This window comes from Cyanistes caeruleus, chromosome 4 (genome assembly GCF_971803275.1).
Source record: "Cyanistes caeruleus chromosome 4, bCyaCae1.hap1.1, whole genome shotgun sequence".
NCBI classification, from domain to species: domain Eukaryota; kingdom Metazoa; phylum Chordata; class Aves; order Passeriformes; family Paridae; genus Cyanistes; species Cyanistes caeruleus.
The window spans coordinates 53609025-53626311 of NC_141704.1; the positions used below are offsets into that span (position 1 = coordinate 53609025).

The 17287-nt window shown below is 39.1% G+C and overlaps 1 protein-coding gene across 3 annotated transcripts in view; it reads right to left on the reverse strand.

The window, feature by feature from the left end:
• Window positions 1-17287, reverse strand: part of PDZRN4 (PDZ domain containing ring finger 4) — a 231971-nt gene that overhangs the window by 35045 nt on the left and 179639 nt on the right. For all 3 annotated transcript variants that reach the window (XM_086884679.1, XM_086884680.1, XM_023938316.2), the window contains 2 exons: window positions 5194-5447; window positions 3473-3575 (listed from right to left, as the gene is read on the reverse strand). In XM_086884679.1, the coding sequence (XP_086740805.1) occupies window positions 3473-3575; window positions 5194-5447 (357 nt within the window). The remainder of the gene's footprint in view (window positions 1-3472; window positions 3576-5193; window positions 5448-17287) is intronic.

The window sequence follows — 17287 nt, forward strand, 5'->3', positions numbered from 1 at the left end:
TGTAAGCAAGAACCAAAGTGATCAGTTTTTCAGGACATTCCCTTTCTTGGGAAACACTTTTGTTCCCAGCAAACCATTTGATAGTCATCTTATTTCCTTACTTCCTAATTTGGCTGCATATTTTGCGTTTGCATCTCAGAACAGATACATTCTTCATTTACAAACCATTTTTAGGAAATAATGAGGTGTTCTAGCTCTTTTTCTGCTCACTATCTTGCTTCACTTCCTTTCTGAAATCTCCAGGTTTAGTTTTTAATCCATTTAAAAATGTTTGTGTTTGCCATGGAGACCTGTGAGCTACTTATCTCCATCTTTTTGTACAATGGGAAAGCTAATCTGCATTTTGGAAATGGAACCATGCTCTTGACACCAGACTTTTTTTTTTGCTTTTTGATTTGTATGGTTATCTAAAGTTCAACTAGAAAGTTGTTAAAAATTAAAAAACAATGATAAAATCAAGGAACTCTCACAAAATCCTCCTTCTAAGTACAGCACAGTGATAACAATAAACCTCTTTTCCCTAAACACAGGAGAAATCAGTCAGTGTGAGGTAGTGAGCACACTGTGGTTCTTCCATCCAGCCTGCAGACAGAAGGGTGGCATGAGCAGGGCCTCTGCACCCCTTCTCCCTGCTGCTTTAACCCTTAGATGGTGGATAAGATGCGTTAAAAATCTAGAAACAAAGCAACACACTCACACTTTTGAGACAATATTAATATAGGAAGTAAAATAAAAGCTGGTCTTTAATTGGTGGCCTCCAGAGGAAACTGAGGAAAAATGCTCACATCACATAGGGTGAAAACATAGTTTTAGAAGTTTGGTAAATTAGCATATTGCCAAGAATCCCCAGTAAGAAGCACAGGTGATGACATAATTCCCTGACTTGGTTCAACCTCTTCTGGAGCCCCCTTCTTCTAGTTGTTTATAGGAAGTTCTTGGGACTGTAGCTTGTCCTTGGTTCCCAGAAGAAGCAAGATTAGGATAGGGTCTTTGGAATTTGTTTTGTCTTTCTTCAGGGTAGGAAAAATGCTGGAGTTAGGGACTATATGTCTGTACAATAATAGTCAACAGAGCTACAAATATATGAAGAACATATAATTGCAAAAATTATTTTGGCATCAGATGGACAGTGATCATTTTTTTTTAATATTTTGTCAGTTTTTCTCTTCCCAAATACTTGAGCATTATTTTCCTTCCTTTCTCTTCTGCTGCCACAACAGAGGAACTTGTGGAGCTATGATGGAAATTAGATCAGGCAGCAACACCTCTAAAATTCTATTTTAAAATAAAAATTGGATTAGTTCCCAGATCTGTTTCACAGTAAGTCCCTCTGCAGAGGAACTGAGTGGCCACAGCAGAGTATGCCTAAGAGAATACTGCTGTAGGGACCATGACAGCATTGGAGCATAGCTTCTACTCTACCCCCTGTCCTGCTGAGAAGTCTGCTGAGAGCTGAGAAGTCCCTTTTGACACTGTGACTCTTTTTTGGGATGGAGATATAACTCTGAGGACAATGCTCTCAGTTTTTCCAGTTCACTGGTTATTGCAAGGGAGCTTAATAATGTCTTGCAAAGATCTGAAACAGCAGATAATACAACCAGTGAGTAACCTAAACCATAATATTACCATATGGGCTAAAACTTTGGGAATGTCGTTCATATTTAGAACTCTGCTAATTAAAGGCTGTGAGATGTTCTTCTTCCTCCTATAAACTTACATATTTCATAGAAAACATTCTTCTCAAAGGCGTCTAGACAGTTTCTTTCCCATTTAAATTTCACATGAAACACTTTATTTCAGTCATAGTGAATATGCCTTGGGCAACTGAATCACAGCTGACAGCAAGTTAATGACTATGATGGTGTGATTAGCAGAGAATACAGGCAACTGAGGACCTGCCCAAAATTTTACTGCTGTCACAATATTTATGCCAGCCATTTTTAGGGATAAATAATGGCCACAAAGAGGACTTGATTGCACCAGGTAGACTCTTTAAAAATTGTCACTGATATTCTTATTAAGTGATGAAAATTATTTTACCATTATTTTAGCATGTAAAAAAACCCTCTTTCTAGATGCTTACATTACTAATTAATTTAATTATTTCCAGAAAAAACAGTTTCTATTACATTTCAGGAACAAGTATCATGAACAAACACAGTTGACAGAGAAATTTAATATTATATTACACAGGGGGAGTCAAAATAGGACTTAAAGTTTAGACTCTTATGCTGTGAGATACCACACCAAAATCCAACTGGGAAGAAATAATCATTTCATTTATCCCTAGCAATGATTTTTTGAGGAGTTCAAATAAAACTTTGCTTGCTCTGATGAGATTCACTAAGTAGATGTTATTTGATTTTTCAGATTCCTCTCTCTGCTAGAAGAGCAATGGGCTGAACTTGCAGTTGAGTGTTTTAGATGCTAAAGACACAATAAAAGGGAACTCACTGCATATTTGCCAAAGCCTTTGCCTTTCATTTAATTTCCAAATGCCATATCCAGTTATATGAAACCTTTAAAAAGGTTCCTTAAGGTAGAGCAAACAGGAGGATAGGATGTTTTTAATCTTGTATTGAAGATTTTTAATTATTTATAATCATTCTTATTTAAAATACAGTAACTTGAACTTATGAAAAGACTCAGCACTGTTTAATAATAAAAAGAACCATCTGCTTCTTATGCCTGTCCCTATAAATATTTTGTTACTAGATGACAGTGGAAAACATGAAAAGCTAATGACTGACTGACAAGTAGACTATTTAGATATTGAAATGAAAATCTAATGAAGAGCAGCATCACTAATCACATGTTATCATTTTGGGAAGTTTCACATAATGATTTTCAAGTGACTCAGAGACACATCCACCCTTGTCACTAGACAGTGCAATACATTAGCAGTAAAGAGAGGTTTGTGGTACAGAGCACAGTCTCTTTGCAATACTTACAATGTCAAATATCAAAGAGCAAGTAATAAAAACCATATTCATCTTCCAGTTTGAAGCGTGGTCCTACAAACACTCAAGCACATACCCAAATATCTAGAAGACTGATTTCTAAGACATGAAATACAAGGACAATTCATTCTTAAAATTTGAGGCAGGAGGGAGAAAGCAAGCAAGCTTCCAGTAACCTTTTGTAATTGTGGGAAAGCTTGATTTAAAGTGTTAAATCTACTAAAGAGAAACATTTGAGTTGCAGTCTCCAGTGCACAAAGACACATGTTTAAAAAGCCTCCTAGACTCATATGTAGTTACCCACTACATAATTCTGCTTTCAAATTTCACATCTTTAACCTAACCCCAGTAAATCCTGTGACAACACACAGGTATAACACAAAATGGCCTTTTGTAATGATTTTTAAGAAGTATTCCCACTCTTCTATTTCTCAGAGGAGCCTGCTATCAGGTGTGTAAATGCCATATCTGTAATAACAGAAAGAGAGGGTGGAGTGTGCCCATGATCTTACCTCATACTCAAAGTCCTCTGCTCTATCTGCATCAGCAGGCAGGCTGGAAAGATACTCATTACCTTCATAAAATTCATGCTCCACCGGGTGAAGAGAATGGCAGCTATGTGGAACAAAGCAGTACAATAACAGTAGATGAGACAATATGCTCTTTTAAAATTAAAAGGTGATAAGCCCACCTCATCCCCATCACCACTGTCACCTCTCCTCCCCCAACCCCATTCTGCTGCCAACCCAGCCTCATCTCATAGTTTTCTCATCTCAGGAGTGCTACTCTGAATGGCCTGACAGACTGAAAGGAACATTACCAAGAAGCAGCACATGCTGTTTTCTTTGCAGAAGTTAGCTCTGCAAACTTTTGCAAATTTGCAAAGCATGCTCTGGCTGAGTTAATTTTTCTAGGCTCATCTTTAGGCAGATTTACACAGGGTGATTTCTTAGAAGGGTCTGGTTTGGGCCAAACTACTTCACTGTGACATTTTTTGATTCCTTACACTCATTAAGTTACCTAACTCCAGATTCAGGCGCTGTGTCATGGCTGGGTGCAACTCACCTGGTCATAGTCTTGAACAATCTACAGGCCATAACAGGCTCACAAACTGTTCAAGAATTGCATAAAATAACTTGCATTATCCTCCTGTACTAAAGTGGTAACAACACAATGAAGTGCACTTGAGCAACAACACAGTTAAAAATGTCAGTAAACTGTACTGTGAAATGGGTTTGGAACACAAAGAGTTAGGTCTTTACAACATCTTTAGACCCAAGGCTGGATCCCAATCATGCAGTATCCTGTGTGGATCTATCTTAGTAGAGGCTGAAAACTCTTCCCCATGCTGAGGGCACAGGGACTTCAACCACTGTAGGCCACAGTTTAGAAATACCACTAAAAATTCAGAAATACATATATCCTTTTCCTTGCTGTGCAGCAGTCAGCAGTAAGCCAAATCCATCTAAACTAGAACTTCTAAAAATGGACCCACATCAAAGTCAAAAGTGGCACATTCTGCATTAATTCAATTTTGCAGAGACACACAACATGCAAGCAAATCAGCGAAAAAGCTCTAGGGCTATTATAGTTTTGCGAGCTACAGAGGATATGTAGGGCCACCTGTGGTCAACCATTACATGGTGTTATTTATGAGCTGGAGTCAAAAGAGGAAGAACCCTACACCCTACTTATGTATAAGCACCACCTGCTGGTGTTTGCATCCGATTCAGTTCCAAAGAGATAATTTAATTCATATATTTTTGCCATATGACAGCTGAAATGGTACTTTTTGATCTCTATATTTTTGGAATTCTTTTCCTTTTGATAAGGGGACCTTTATATTAAATCACTTGATTTTTTTTTTTTTTGTATAAAATTTGGAAGAAAACAAGACAAGCTCTTTCTAGCTCTGAAGAAGCCTTCTTGGTTTGGAACACAGAAGTGTTTTTCTTCTCAACTAGGGCTTAGCTTTGGATGAATAGACAAATAAACACAAAGTAAGCATGGCTGAGATTCCTTCCTGTAGCCCTGATCTACAAGCAGAGTTTAGGAAAGCTGTCACTGAAGCCTGAATGTGATAGTGGTTATCAACAACACGTTATATTTATTTATTTTAATTAAATAAATAAATTAATTAAATGTTCCCGAGACTTTTTTTGGGGAAGGCTAGAAGACCATCACTGCAACGCCTCAATCCCACAGGTAAATGGCAGAAAAAGATAAACCATACCTATCTGAAAGTAGAAAAGGGCAGATGTCAGGAACTGGTGGTGTGGAGGGCCTTAGCTTGGCCAGAGCCATAATATGCTCAAAAGTGATGTCAGTCTGAGTGCTGGCATCCATAAAGCGAACATCCTGAGAGCTGCTGTGAGCTTTGGTAGCTGGGGCTCGTCGTAAAACCTGAACTACAATGGGCTCCTTGGCATTGCGGAAAGCTTCCACCGCTTCCTCATGAGTGGCCTTGGAGAGGTCCTTCCCATTGACCTAGAGAAAAACAAGAATACAGCAAAGGTGAGAGAAAAGGCAGCATAAAAACATGGGGGTAAAATATAGAGGGATGAATTATTTGTGCAGTAGATCAACCCACTTTATGACATTGATGAACATATTTTAGTATCCATGCAGGAATGAATATAAAGCTGGGAGGAGAAATAAGTTCTTTAATCTTTGCTAGAAATTAGAAATGGTTTAAACTCTTACATAACTGTCCCACCCAATGGAATCCAGACACAGCAAAGAAACAACAATATTTAGAAAGTAATTTAAAATTATTTATCTTATCTTATTAATAATTATCTTATCTTTGTAAAATACAGCTAAAATAGGAAGGGTGCCTTTACATTTAAATTTAAGCATTTTCTGTGGCATGCAATTGTTTTAAAGGATTTCTGGCACAGTTATTAATGCAGATGTCAATAAACATGTATCTGATGTCTAAAAAGAAACAAGGCAAATTTTCAATGTTTTGTCACTTATCTTCTATGGCTATTACACAACCATTAAGACTAAAGATAGGAAGATTGACTAGCACAGTCAGCTGCTGCTCTTTCAAGGAAAGGGAACTAACTCAAGAAATAATTTGCTATGAACAGACAAATAATCAACCAAAGAAAATTACATTGCAAATGCAGCATAGTTTGGCAAAACTAAAAGACTGTGCCAAGGTTTCTCTCTGCTACAGGCAAAGCAGCAAATTCCTCCTAGTTTAGATGAGGTCTTAGGGTATTAAAAATGTAACCACAAAGTTTGATTATGCTAAATTTATACGAATTCAGGCGTTTGGGGCAAGATTTGCAAGCATCAGCCCACTACAAAATGTGAAGGCTGATTGGTCAACAGCAGGCAGTAGCTAAGCCCATGAATACAGGGCTGTGGAACATCCTTCCACAGACAATACCATTCTGCTGTTTCCAGAGCCCTGGGACCACTGCTGACTGCTACACAGGACCTAACTGCTGTGACCTACTGTGGAAATGAGATGGACCTGTGCTGGGGGAGAAAGGTTTTCTAGTAAGAAATGTGACTATCTGATGGTACCAAAACCATTAAATTAATTAAATTAATTGATTAAAATTAATATTCCTGGGAAAACTTCTACACTGCTGGCAAATCAGAAATAGGATTCTGCTGCAAGTTCATGCTCAAATTATCTTCTTTGTATAGACAACGACTCATAAAACTTCATAAAACTTAATGAACTAAATCTAAATCCTCCCCAGAAATGAGACTGACCCCATAAATTACTTTTCCCCAATGTTAGCAAATAGTGGTTGAAATGAAAATTTTTTTGCCACATCACTCCTTCATTCAAGAAATTCTTGGAAATTTCTTGTCAAAAAGGATAAAGGCAAACAGGAACAAAGGAGCAAACTCAAAAGGACCTCAGTAACTCAGCAGCCTTCAGTAACGTTTTGAAGCAACCTGTGCAACCATAGTCCCATCATATTTATGTGCACGGCTAGGATACTGCTGACCATTAATTTATATTGATATATAAATTTGTATTGATATCTACATTATTTATATATACATATATATATACACACATTAATATAATGTATATATCAACTGAGTACGTCTCCAGAGTATGTGCACAAGTGAAAGGTAGCATCATCTTTCCTGACTTCCAAAGAATTGCCATTTTCCCACCCATGTCATTCACAAGGACATGCAAAATAACTGCACTGTGATGTAGCCACCAATGTAAATGCCAGCTGATCTTTCTAGTTAGGCTATATACAGCAATGCTGTGTGCAGTGACGAGAAGGCTGCAAATTTTGAACGTATTTCTATACAGATAAAAGCTCAAAACTCATTATGCTGAATGCCTGGACACCCAAAAGTACCACACCACTGCAGCCTAGACTGTGACCAGGTAATTCAAAAGGCAGCTAGGTTGGTCACCTAAGCTCAATGCATATCTGTGGTCTGTCTGATAACTGAAGCCAAAAATATTAAGATTTAATGTTATAATTTTACCATTTAAACTAGCATCCATAAAATTATAACCTAATTACAATCTAATTTACATGGAAAAATATCAGTTGTATCTAAGAGGAAGAGCTAGAGCAGTCAAAGAACAAACTAAGTTATAAGAAAAAGAAATTTCCCCAAGGAGAGAGTTTCTGCAAACCCTCTCTGATAACACAAGCCACACTGCTGGAGTGTTGAAATTCAGCCCCATCTGATGGAGGCAATTAGAGCTTCAAGCCTGGGTCTTCTATCCATGCTTCAGTTCCAGTCTCTGCTTTATTCTTGTTTCTAACTCAGATCTATCAAAGACACAATTTTTCAGTTTTTGTTTTTGTAACAAGAGTGTCCTATAGGCTATCTGAGGGACTCTCATTCCTAAGGCCTTAAGAATAGAAGAATTATTTTCCTGACTCCCCAGTTCCTTTTGATACTTTTAAATCTTAAGATAAAAGTATATGGTGTTTCTCCTAAAAGTAAATGCTTGGGAATAAATACCATATAGCAATGTATCAATTTTTTTCCTCTATTCAAGCATAAAACACACAATCCTATCCTATATTCCTGCTGAGCTACCTGGATTTTGTTACAAGATAACCATTTTATCACATCAACAAATCTAAAAGATGCTTGGATAACATACAAAACCCTTTTATTTTTTTAAAACCAGAAGCTCTGTCTTTTCATATCAGTCAATAAGTATCACTTATTCTGAGGAAGTAGACATAAATTCACAATAATGCCATTTACATGCAAATTTTATTTCTAAAGAATAATAATATTTAAAAACACATGAACGTGAAAAATCACAAAAGATACACATTTTCATTTATCCTTGGAACCTATGGCTGACCTCTATTTTCATTTAAATGTATATTTAATTTGATGACTTTAAATACGTTCTCTCCTTTATTTGGTTTCTTATGAAATACAAGTACATTGGACCCAATACTTGTTTAAATTGTCACTTGGAGTTCATCAACACACTTTGTCGATCTACATAAAGGTCACCTAATTTACAAATGTCTCCTTTCTTAGAAGAAAATCTATAGCTGAATTACTCTATGCTGACAGCTGTCCTGCCCACTTGGGGCTGAGAAGAGAGAATTTTTAAAAAAACCTAAAGCCAGTACAAGAGATGGGGTTGGAAGCACTCATCATGCAGCTTCTTTAAGGATTTCCTTCCTCCTGAATTATACCCCAACTTAACACTCACATATAGTTACCCTGGGAGTCAAAGACAGCTGAGCACTTATTTACAGCAAGCCATTTACAGGTTCTTAGTGGATTATTAAATAAATTCCTTGCCTTTGAAAGGTTACTTTCAGTGGAATCCAGGGTACTATTTTAAGTGGATAGAGAAATCAGTCACTTTTAGCAGTCAGCACAAAGACAAGAGAATACATTTCTTGTAGCAGATGGGCTAATTAATCCACAAGCAAGTTGTGAATGTTAAGTAAAGAATATATCTTTTCTCATGTAAACCATCATCCTGCCCTCTTTGATTAAGCTTTTTTCTTAATGAACACTCTCTCCCCCTGTCCCCAGCTATTGGACACACTGCAAAGTCTGGGCCACTTGTCAACATCTCCCCCAGAGTGACTAGTGGCCACTGCCTGGATCCTTGCCATCCCCTTTGGATTCTTGCTCTAAACCCAGCCACATGCAGAACTTCATCAGCATCAGAAAATAAACAAGGAAATGGGCTTTGTCTTTCATGCAAACATCAACTGACATTGGCCAGCTGCCACTTCTGATGCCAGCACCAGTGTACACAGCCTTATTCCCACACACACAGAGGTGGGCAGCAGAGGAGTAAGGACAGGACTAAATAACAAAACAGTGACTACAAATTTATCAACATTTAAAATATATAGACAAATGGTTACGTTTTCTTCATGTTCTGTGTGTGTGAAAAGGTGAAGAAGTCTTCAATGAAGACTGCTTCCAGGATTTAACTGCCTGAAAATTTAAACTGCCTTGTCTGCCTTCTAACACTTTTCTGCACTTGGCCATTTAATGCTGGGCAGAATTTTTGAAACAAGAGAGCCAGAAATATTGATGTTTCCTGTAGTCTTTACTTTTTCCATATAAAGAGAAAAAGGAAAATAGCTGGGAAAAAAAAAGAAAAGAAAAATGTATAGTCATGTGAATGTAATCATCACAAAAGATGTTGCTTTAGCAGGTCTTGAGATAAGCTCCCATCCTCAGCAAATTCTGGCATATGCAAGTTTAAGATCACCTCTGCTGAAGTAAAATCTTTTAAGGCACTTCATTTATTCAGTAAAGGCCATGGGAAGAATAACTGAAGTGTTCTGCAAGAGCAGAGATGTCTAGACACACAGCTCTCCTAGCTAAATGACAGAGATGCTGTCTGACATGATGATGGAGTTCACACAAGGCTCACTGTCCTAGGAGATTTCAACACCCATGCAAAAGATGCCCCTGACCTGACAGGTGCTAAATCTGCTCTCATCACAGCAGTCTCTTCACCTTCAATCTCTCACCCTAAATACACCCAGGCTACCATTTCCTGGGTGCATCCTTGGACAGCAGACTGGCACAAAGATCAAACACTGTCCTTAAGTTTGACCAGTCCTTTAGGACAGGAATTGGAGCCCTTCCTAAATGCAGGCAACAGGGAAAAAAGGACAAAAACGTATCTGCTTCCTCCCAAACTTACAGCTTTTGGCATACAAAAAACTCCAGAAAACTCCTGCTGCTGAGAGCCAAGAGCTGTGAGGCTTCCTGGGCAGGACAGGCTGGCACTGCATGTGAGCTCCCAGTGACACACATGCTGGAGAGGACACTGTGAGTCTTCTGGTAACACAAATGTGATAGCTCTTCTACAGAAAGGGCATTTGACACACTGACATTTTAGGTTATAGTTTAGTACTAAGTCACATTTCTTCAGCAGGTTAATCTGAAAGATAGCAAATTCAGCCATTATCCAATACCACTATCTAGGTCAGGGTTCATGCAAGTTCAGTAAAGGGACAACTTTTATTATGCTGCTTAATGACATTTTTTCTTCCTTGGCCAGATGAGTTAAGCAACTCTTGTTCCAATTTGATCCTTTGCTGCCCTGACTGTGAAATCTTGTCATCCTTCCTAAAAGCTACACAAGCTGCTGAATGTGCAGGCTCTGGCTGCTTCCCTCAAGCTGAACTGCAGGCTTATAACAAGAATTACATTTCTATTACCTGTAGAGCTGAGGTTTGTGCTGTTTGATAGCTGGTTTGTGCAGCTGGTTCAACAATACTGGGTAGACTCAGGTAATACCCAGTACTCCAGCTTTCTGTGCATCTCCATGTGTAACCAGCACATAACTCCTATTTCCCAGTAATTAGCAGAAATCTACCATGGCTGGAAAGCATATGGATAAGCCTTTATCTGAGCAAGACAAAATAAATGTTACAAAAACTAGGAAAATAAAAAAATATACCTATTTCCACTCTGTAAAATTTCCTCTCAGAGGGAGACAACCCAGTGACTTCTTGGCAATTTTGATCATTTAAACAGCAGTTGTCAGAAAAAAAGCACCCTCCTTTCAGCTGATGTCAAGATGATGCTTCATTTTGTCAGAGTTGCTCACCGAGATCAGTGCATCTGTGGGCAGGTCTGAGGTTCTGAGAGAACTTCTCTCTATGAAGGACATGACATATTTTGGAAAGACTCCAGCAAAGAGCTAGACAGTGCCTGGAAGTATTGCCTAACGAGCTGTCCTAGGAAATTCGGAAGATGTTTTAAACTGGAATAGAAAAAATGTCCCAGGCAAATGTACAAACAGTTCTCATCACATCTGCACTTAATACAGCAAACTAGTGAGCAAGGTAACTAACACCTTGTGCTTGTGAAACTTTGGTTCTGCAACAAATAGAAACTCAGTATCTTTTTTCTTCATGATTTTCCCTTCTCTACCCAGCCACCTCTAAATAAAACAAAACCACTGCTAGAAGCATATCCCAAAATTCTGTGCTCAGAATCACACTCCATGTTTTGAAAAAACATTCAAGTCTGTTGTAAGCAAAGCCATCACTGAAGATCCCCCCAACTTTGGGAGGAAGTTTGGGGTTTTGAATCCCAAATGTATTGACTGCCTAATTGCTTTTATGGTGTTGAGTATAGGAAATGGATTGTGTTTTAGATGTGTGCCTGCTTCTAGCTGGCTGGGTGAGGCACAGTGATCATTCATCAAATGCCTGTGAGCATTTCAATGTTAACATTTTAACACTGGGACATTTCCATCCCTAAAGATTGTGTGGTTCTGGGCCCTCACCTTGGGACATCTCTTAAAAACCACTTGGATGCTACAATTCACATCTCCAGAATAACTATTCCTGCTCCAACAAGTTTTAAATCATTACTCAGCAGCTTTAATTTGTAGGCAAAACGCAAACTTAATTTCTGCACTGCATAACATGAGGCTTGGCAGTCGGTGTAACTGGAGAACATTTCCTCTAAACCACCACTGTGTTTTAGAGCAATGCACATTTCGCAAAGAGCCTTTCAAGTTCTTTAATGCTGATGTCCAACAATATCAGAACAGCTCAGAAAGTCCAGCTCAAAAAGTACAGCAAGAGCTCAGAAAAGATTCACTTCAGTTTTGAAAAAGAGAACATACTATTATCTGCAATTCTCTTGGTTTGTGTTACCTGTATTTGTCTTGTGAGTGAAATGAAATCACCAAATTAAATTCAAGAATTAATGCATCAGTTTCAGAGTGAGCTGCCTGGAGACAACTGCTGGTAGACACGTATTTGTGATCAGCTCCTTCTGTCTTTTTCCAACTCCCTCAATCTGCCCAGCAGACCTGTGACTAGTTGCAATCACCATCATTCTTGCATGTCTAGCTTGCATTTCCAGCCTCATTCCTCCTTCCCTTGCTTTGCTGCATCTGTTCTCTCTCAGGCTGTCAGCCCTTCTCACTCTGCCTTTTATTTTTCAGTGCAGACCCTTCTTTACTCCTTAGGACCCTCACGCCTGCTGATTCCAGAATCTTCCATCTTTCCTTTCCTGAACTCTTCTCTACAAAGGCCTCCCACTGCCCTCTCACTGAACCTGTCCCCTCCCAGCAGGCTGGGAACGCTGGCACTCGCCATCCTCCCAGAGTGACAGCTGGAGAGCTGAACACTCATGAGGTCTGCCTTCACCAGCACCTCCTGGTACCAACATGAATGCTCAACTAACCCAGATGGTAATGTAGCAAGGCTGGGGTATATTTACTATGCAAATTGCTTTTAATATTGACAAACAGTTTTTCTGATGATATTAAGATTCTGCCTGAGGGCAATAAAGACTAAACTAGCTGTGGAATGCATAAAATACGTTGTGTTACTTCTTGATTCAATTAGAACATCATTTATTACATTAATCATTGCAAACTTTCTCTATTTGAGGATAGGGCATTAAATAAATCTCTCAAGAGATCCACCACATGCAGCAATCCTTTGATGATGGGGAAAAATACAATCAAAGGCCAGTGTGTGCAATCAGAAAGAACACTTTTTATCTCTAAGCCTTTACACAGAATGTTACAGTCTCCTGTGAACTTCATGGTGTCTCTGCTCCACCACAAGCTCACTCTCCAATTTCTCTTACAGGGTATGTACTTTTCTCAGAGAAGAGGCTCTTCTAAAGGTAATTGCCATTAAAGTTTTAGGTCATCAAATTAATGACATTCTTTAATCATCTGCAGTTCCCAAAGAATAATGAAAGAGGCTGAATGGCAGATTTTAGGACTCTAAATAATGTGTAGTCATTTTTCCTTTTAGGGAATCATACACTATATTTCACTAACAGAAAAGTTTCTCTTTCACTTGTTAAAAAAAACCAAAACCCAACCACCCTTCCATGAACTCAGTCACTGCTGGCATTGCCACATGAATGTTACACTTATCACTGTCATAACAATTCATCCACATGCAGACGATTGAAGCTCCTGGTCTCCTCTGAACTGAGTAGTTTAAAAAGATAGATGGCTGCCTTCTGGCTAATTGTGGGAGTTCTTTCATTACTATAAAAAGACTTATTATATCTCAAGTGACTTTATAAGCAGTGAATAATGAGACTTAAAGTCTTTGGAAAAGAGTCCACTGATCAAATGCTGGGATAACTTATGGGCACAGTGACCTTTTCCTCAGTAAGATACTTCAAACTGCTGCTGTTGGCCCATTATTAAAATTCCCCATTTAAGGCATGCAGTTAAGCCCAAGGCAGACTTTATTTTTTTTAATTTTAAAATTCAATTTAAGGTAGCACAGCAAGTCCTATATCTTTCCCAGCGTGGAGGAGTAACTCCTGGCCGCTCCAGCTGTGTAGGAGCAGGACAGATGGCTGCAGAAGGGCAGGCAGCTGGCTGGGTCTCACTGCCCTGCTTCTGACAGCACTGCTGGCACCAGGAGCCTGCACCCCATGTGCCACAGCACTCCTCACCCCAGCAAGGGAGCTCCCTTCTGCCAGCTTGTCCACCAGCAAGCACCAGGACCTGGGCTGGCTCCTAGGATGCTGCAGAGAGGAGCAGTGACAGCCCATTGCCCCCAGTCAATCTGGTAAGCTGAGTTTGGCCCTGGGCAGGAGTGTGCCAGCACTGCACACTGCAAAACTGCAGAGACATTAAACCCAGCATCAGAGCACTGAGCCAGGTATTTGGCTGATACCCTGGTGAGTTCCTGGGTCTGCCACACATCCAGCACAAGCCAGCGTCCTGCTGGGGTGCCGCACACACAAAGTGCTAAGGTTAGAGTGATCCCTAAACACACCTGCACTTGCTTTTTTAATGAGTATACAACAGACTGGCTCTGCTTTAATATTAATTTCTTACTGTGCATTTGTTTCAATTTTGTCTTGAAGAAATAGAAAACATTCCTCCTCTTTGGAAACAGAACTTGGAGAGTTGCTTTCATTATTTTTCCATTTTTCTCTTATGCTGTCTTGAAACTAATTTGACACTGTTGTTCTCCTTTGATTTTCATGGCTTTACTCCAGAACAGGCATATTGGCAATTCTTTTGGCATAACAGTACTTTCAAAAATTCATTCCAGAGATTTACAGGACTAAATATTTAAAAAACACTTTTGACAAGCTCGCATGTATTTAGATTTTCTCAGTCGTATGGGCTGACAAAACAACAGATACATTAACTTCATCCTGCCTCTGGAACATGGCAACTTCCTAGATCTTTTTTTCAAAGAAGAAAATTAATGCAGAGGAACCACTCATTTGATAAAACAATGCAAGTAATGGGGCCTTACCTGCTATTCAAAAGTTCATCAGATGCTTTTGTACCAGAAAGTTCCCTGTAGCTTTTAGGAAGGCTTAGCAACAATTTTTATTGAGCATCAAGAATGCAGCTGTAAACTTCTAGCTACACACAATGAACACAAAAGAAACTACGTATAGACACATAGAAAAGAAATCTGATGAAACATAATTGTGACTTTCTTCCCTTTTGTTTCTCTCTCTCCTACTTTTATTCCTCTTTTAAAGACTATTTATTCATGTAGGATTACTTCAGTTTTTTACTGAGTGATGGCTTGCTGTGCTGACACAGAAATAAGTTACTTCTTTCTAAAGTTTATTTGCTGCATTTTTTTTTAGCAGAAAAATGATAAAGGTTGTGAACATTAGTACCAGCTTAATTCTACCGTATTTAGACAACACCATGACTGTGTACACACCTTACTACAGTAAGAGCTGCAGCAATTTTCTGGCTAAAAATCAATTACAGCTGCTATTTCTGTCCCAGTGTTTCCAACTCTATTCCTCCTTCTAGAGTCTTTCTCCTTCCTCTCTCCCTATTTCTGCCTTCCTTCACCACTTCCTTCCTGTGTTTTATTCCAGCTGCCTCTTTGGCTTCCCTCCCATATCTTTTGCTTGTTCCTTTGGCTCCCTTTATCTTCTTGGATTTGGTCTCTGCAGTGTTAGAAACAGCAGCAACCGCTACTATTAATGGCTGTAATATTTAACACCTGCAAAGGGAATCTTTCCCTGAATGAAGTCTACAGGAAGTCCCTCCATACAGGCTTTAGGAGAGAATGAAGTGGCTGACTCATTTCTCCAATGGACTCTCAAAAAATCAGCAAAGGGCAATTTCTGAGGAAGTTCATGCAAAGCTCACCAGTTTTCTTTTCCCAGGCAATTCCAGGTGTATTGCAAGGCTATCAGAGCTGCTGTCCCAGCTCTCCAAGGCATGTCAAGGCTGTTAAGGCTCAAATGGCTGAAAAATACATCAGTGAGCTTATGCAGTGCTGGTAGCCAAGGCTGTGCTGTTGACTGGCCACAGAATATGTTGCACCACTGCCTTGCAAAACCACAAATACCACTGAAATACAAACATATTTTGACAAATCTCTTCTGTTAACTCTTCAGGGAAAAAAAATGGCCTTTGGATACATGTGGGCAGTTCTTGCTGCTTTCAATTGCCTTGCACTGACATCAGATGGTGCAGTTTAGCATAGAGAGCACAAAAGACCTTTAATTATGAGGAACAGAGTAATTCTTTCTGCTCAGAAAAACAGAATTTTACTGTAATATGAAATGAAATGAAATTACCTGACAGGCTTTTGATAATCTTAAAAGCAACATGAACAACTTACTTAAAACACCGAAAAGAATATTGCAATCTACTATATTGATGTATTTGGGAAAAAAAAATGCCTAGGCAAGGCAAGTATTTTTGGTTGTAGAGTATCAAGCACCACAGAGTCTCAAAGCAAATAGGGCCTTCTAGATATTGCTGTTGTAAAAATAATGATTATCTATGCTGAGAATTTAGACAATGAATTATAATGGGACATAAATTAAAATAGACATGCTTTGAAATAAAGTTTATGGCCTAGACAATGAAAATACTTTAATCATGGCACATTGGGGATATCAAGACAAGGGCAATGTCATCTTTGTTTTGTCTCAGGAAGAAAAAGCCCTTTTAAAAATGAGGGGGTTTTTTTGCAATTTATATGACATTTCATGACATAAAAAAATAGATGCCACTGAAAGAAGAAATAAGGCCCCTTAATTTTTACATTATATATCAGAAAAGAAGTGTTAGGTGCACATGAATTCCTGATGGCAATATACAGATTAAATACAGAGGATTATTTTATAAAGGGAGATGTAAATTCCATATGTGTTTATAATAAAATTATTAAGAGTAGACTATCTAGAAATGCTTTTGATAAGTTATAAAAATAGCACAGTGTTTGTAAAAACAAAGTTCCTAGGCAAACAAAGACATTTCACCAAAATCAACAACACTGAAATGCTCCTCAGCTGAACTTCTTAACTAAACCTCACAGATTTTAAGATGTCATATTTGTCATCTTGCCATGACCCCTGCATTGAAGAGTTTGTTTACACTAACTTTGGCCAGTTTCTTCAGCAGGGGGCAAGAAACTGTGGTAAAATACAAAATATCTGCGTTGTGCACAAGTATAGCCTGGGAGAGGAGCGGCGGAGGAGCAGCGCAGCTGAAGCGGATCTGGGCGTGCTGGCTGACAGCAGGCTCAGTGTGAGTCAGCATCGTGCCAAGAGGGCAAACCCCATCCTGGGGTGCATCAAACACAGCTTCACCAGCCTGTCAAGGGACATGATTATCCTGCTGCATTCAGAGCTGGTGCAGCCTCACCTGAGGTACCTGCATGCAGTTCAGGGAACCAGCATTTGGAAAAGATGTGGAGGTACTTGCATGTGTTGCAGGATGGCAGCAAAGCTAGTGAAAGTGCTGGAAGAAATGTTCTATGAGAAGCAGTCTAGTAGTCTGTGTTTGTCTAGTCTGGAGAAAAGGAGGATGGGCACCAACCTTGTTGGTCTCTACAGCTCCTGAGAAAGGGGAGAGAGTGGTGTTGATCTCC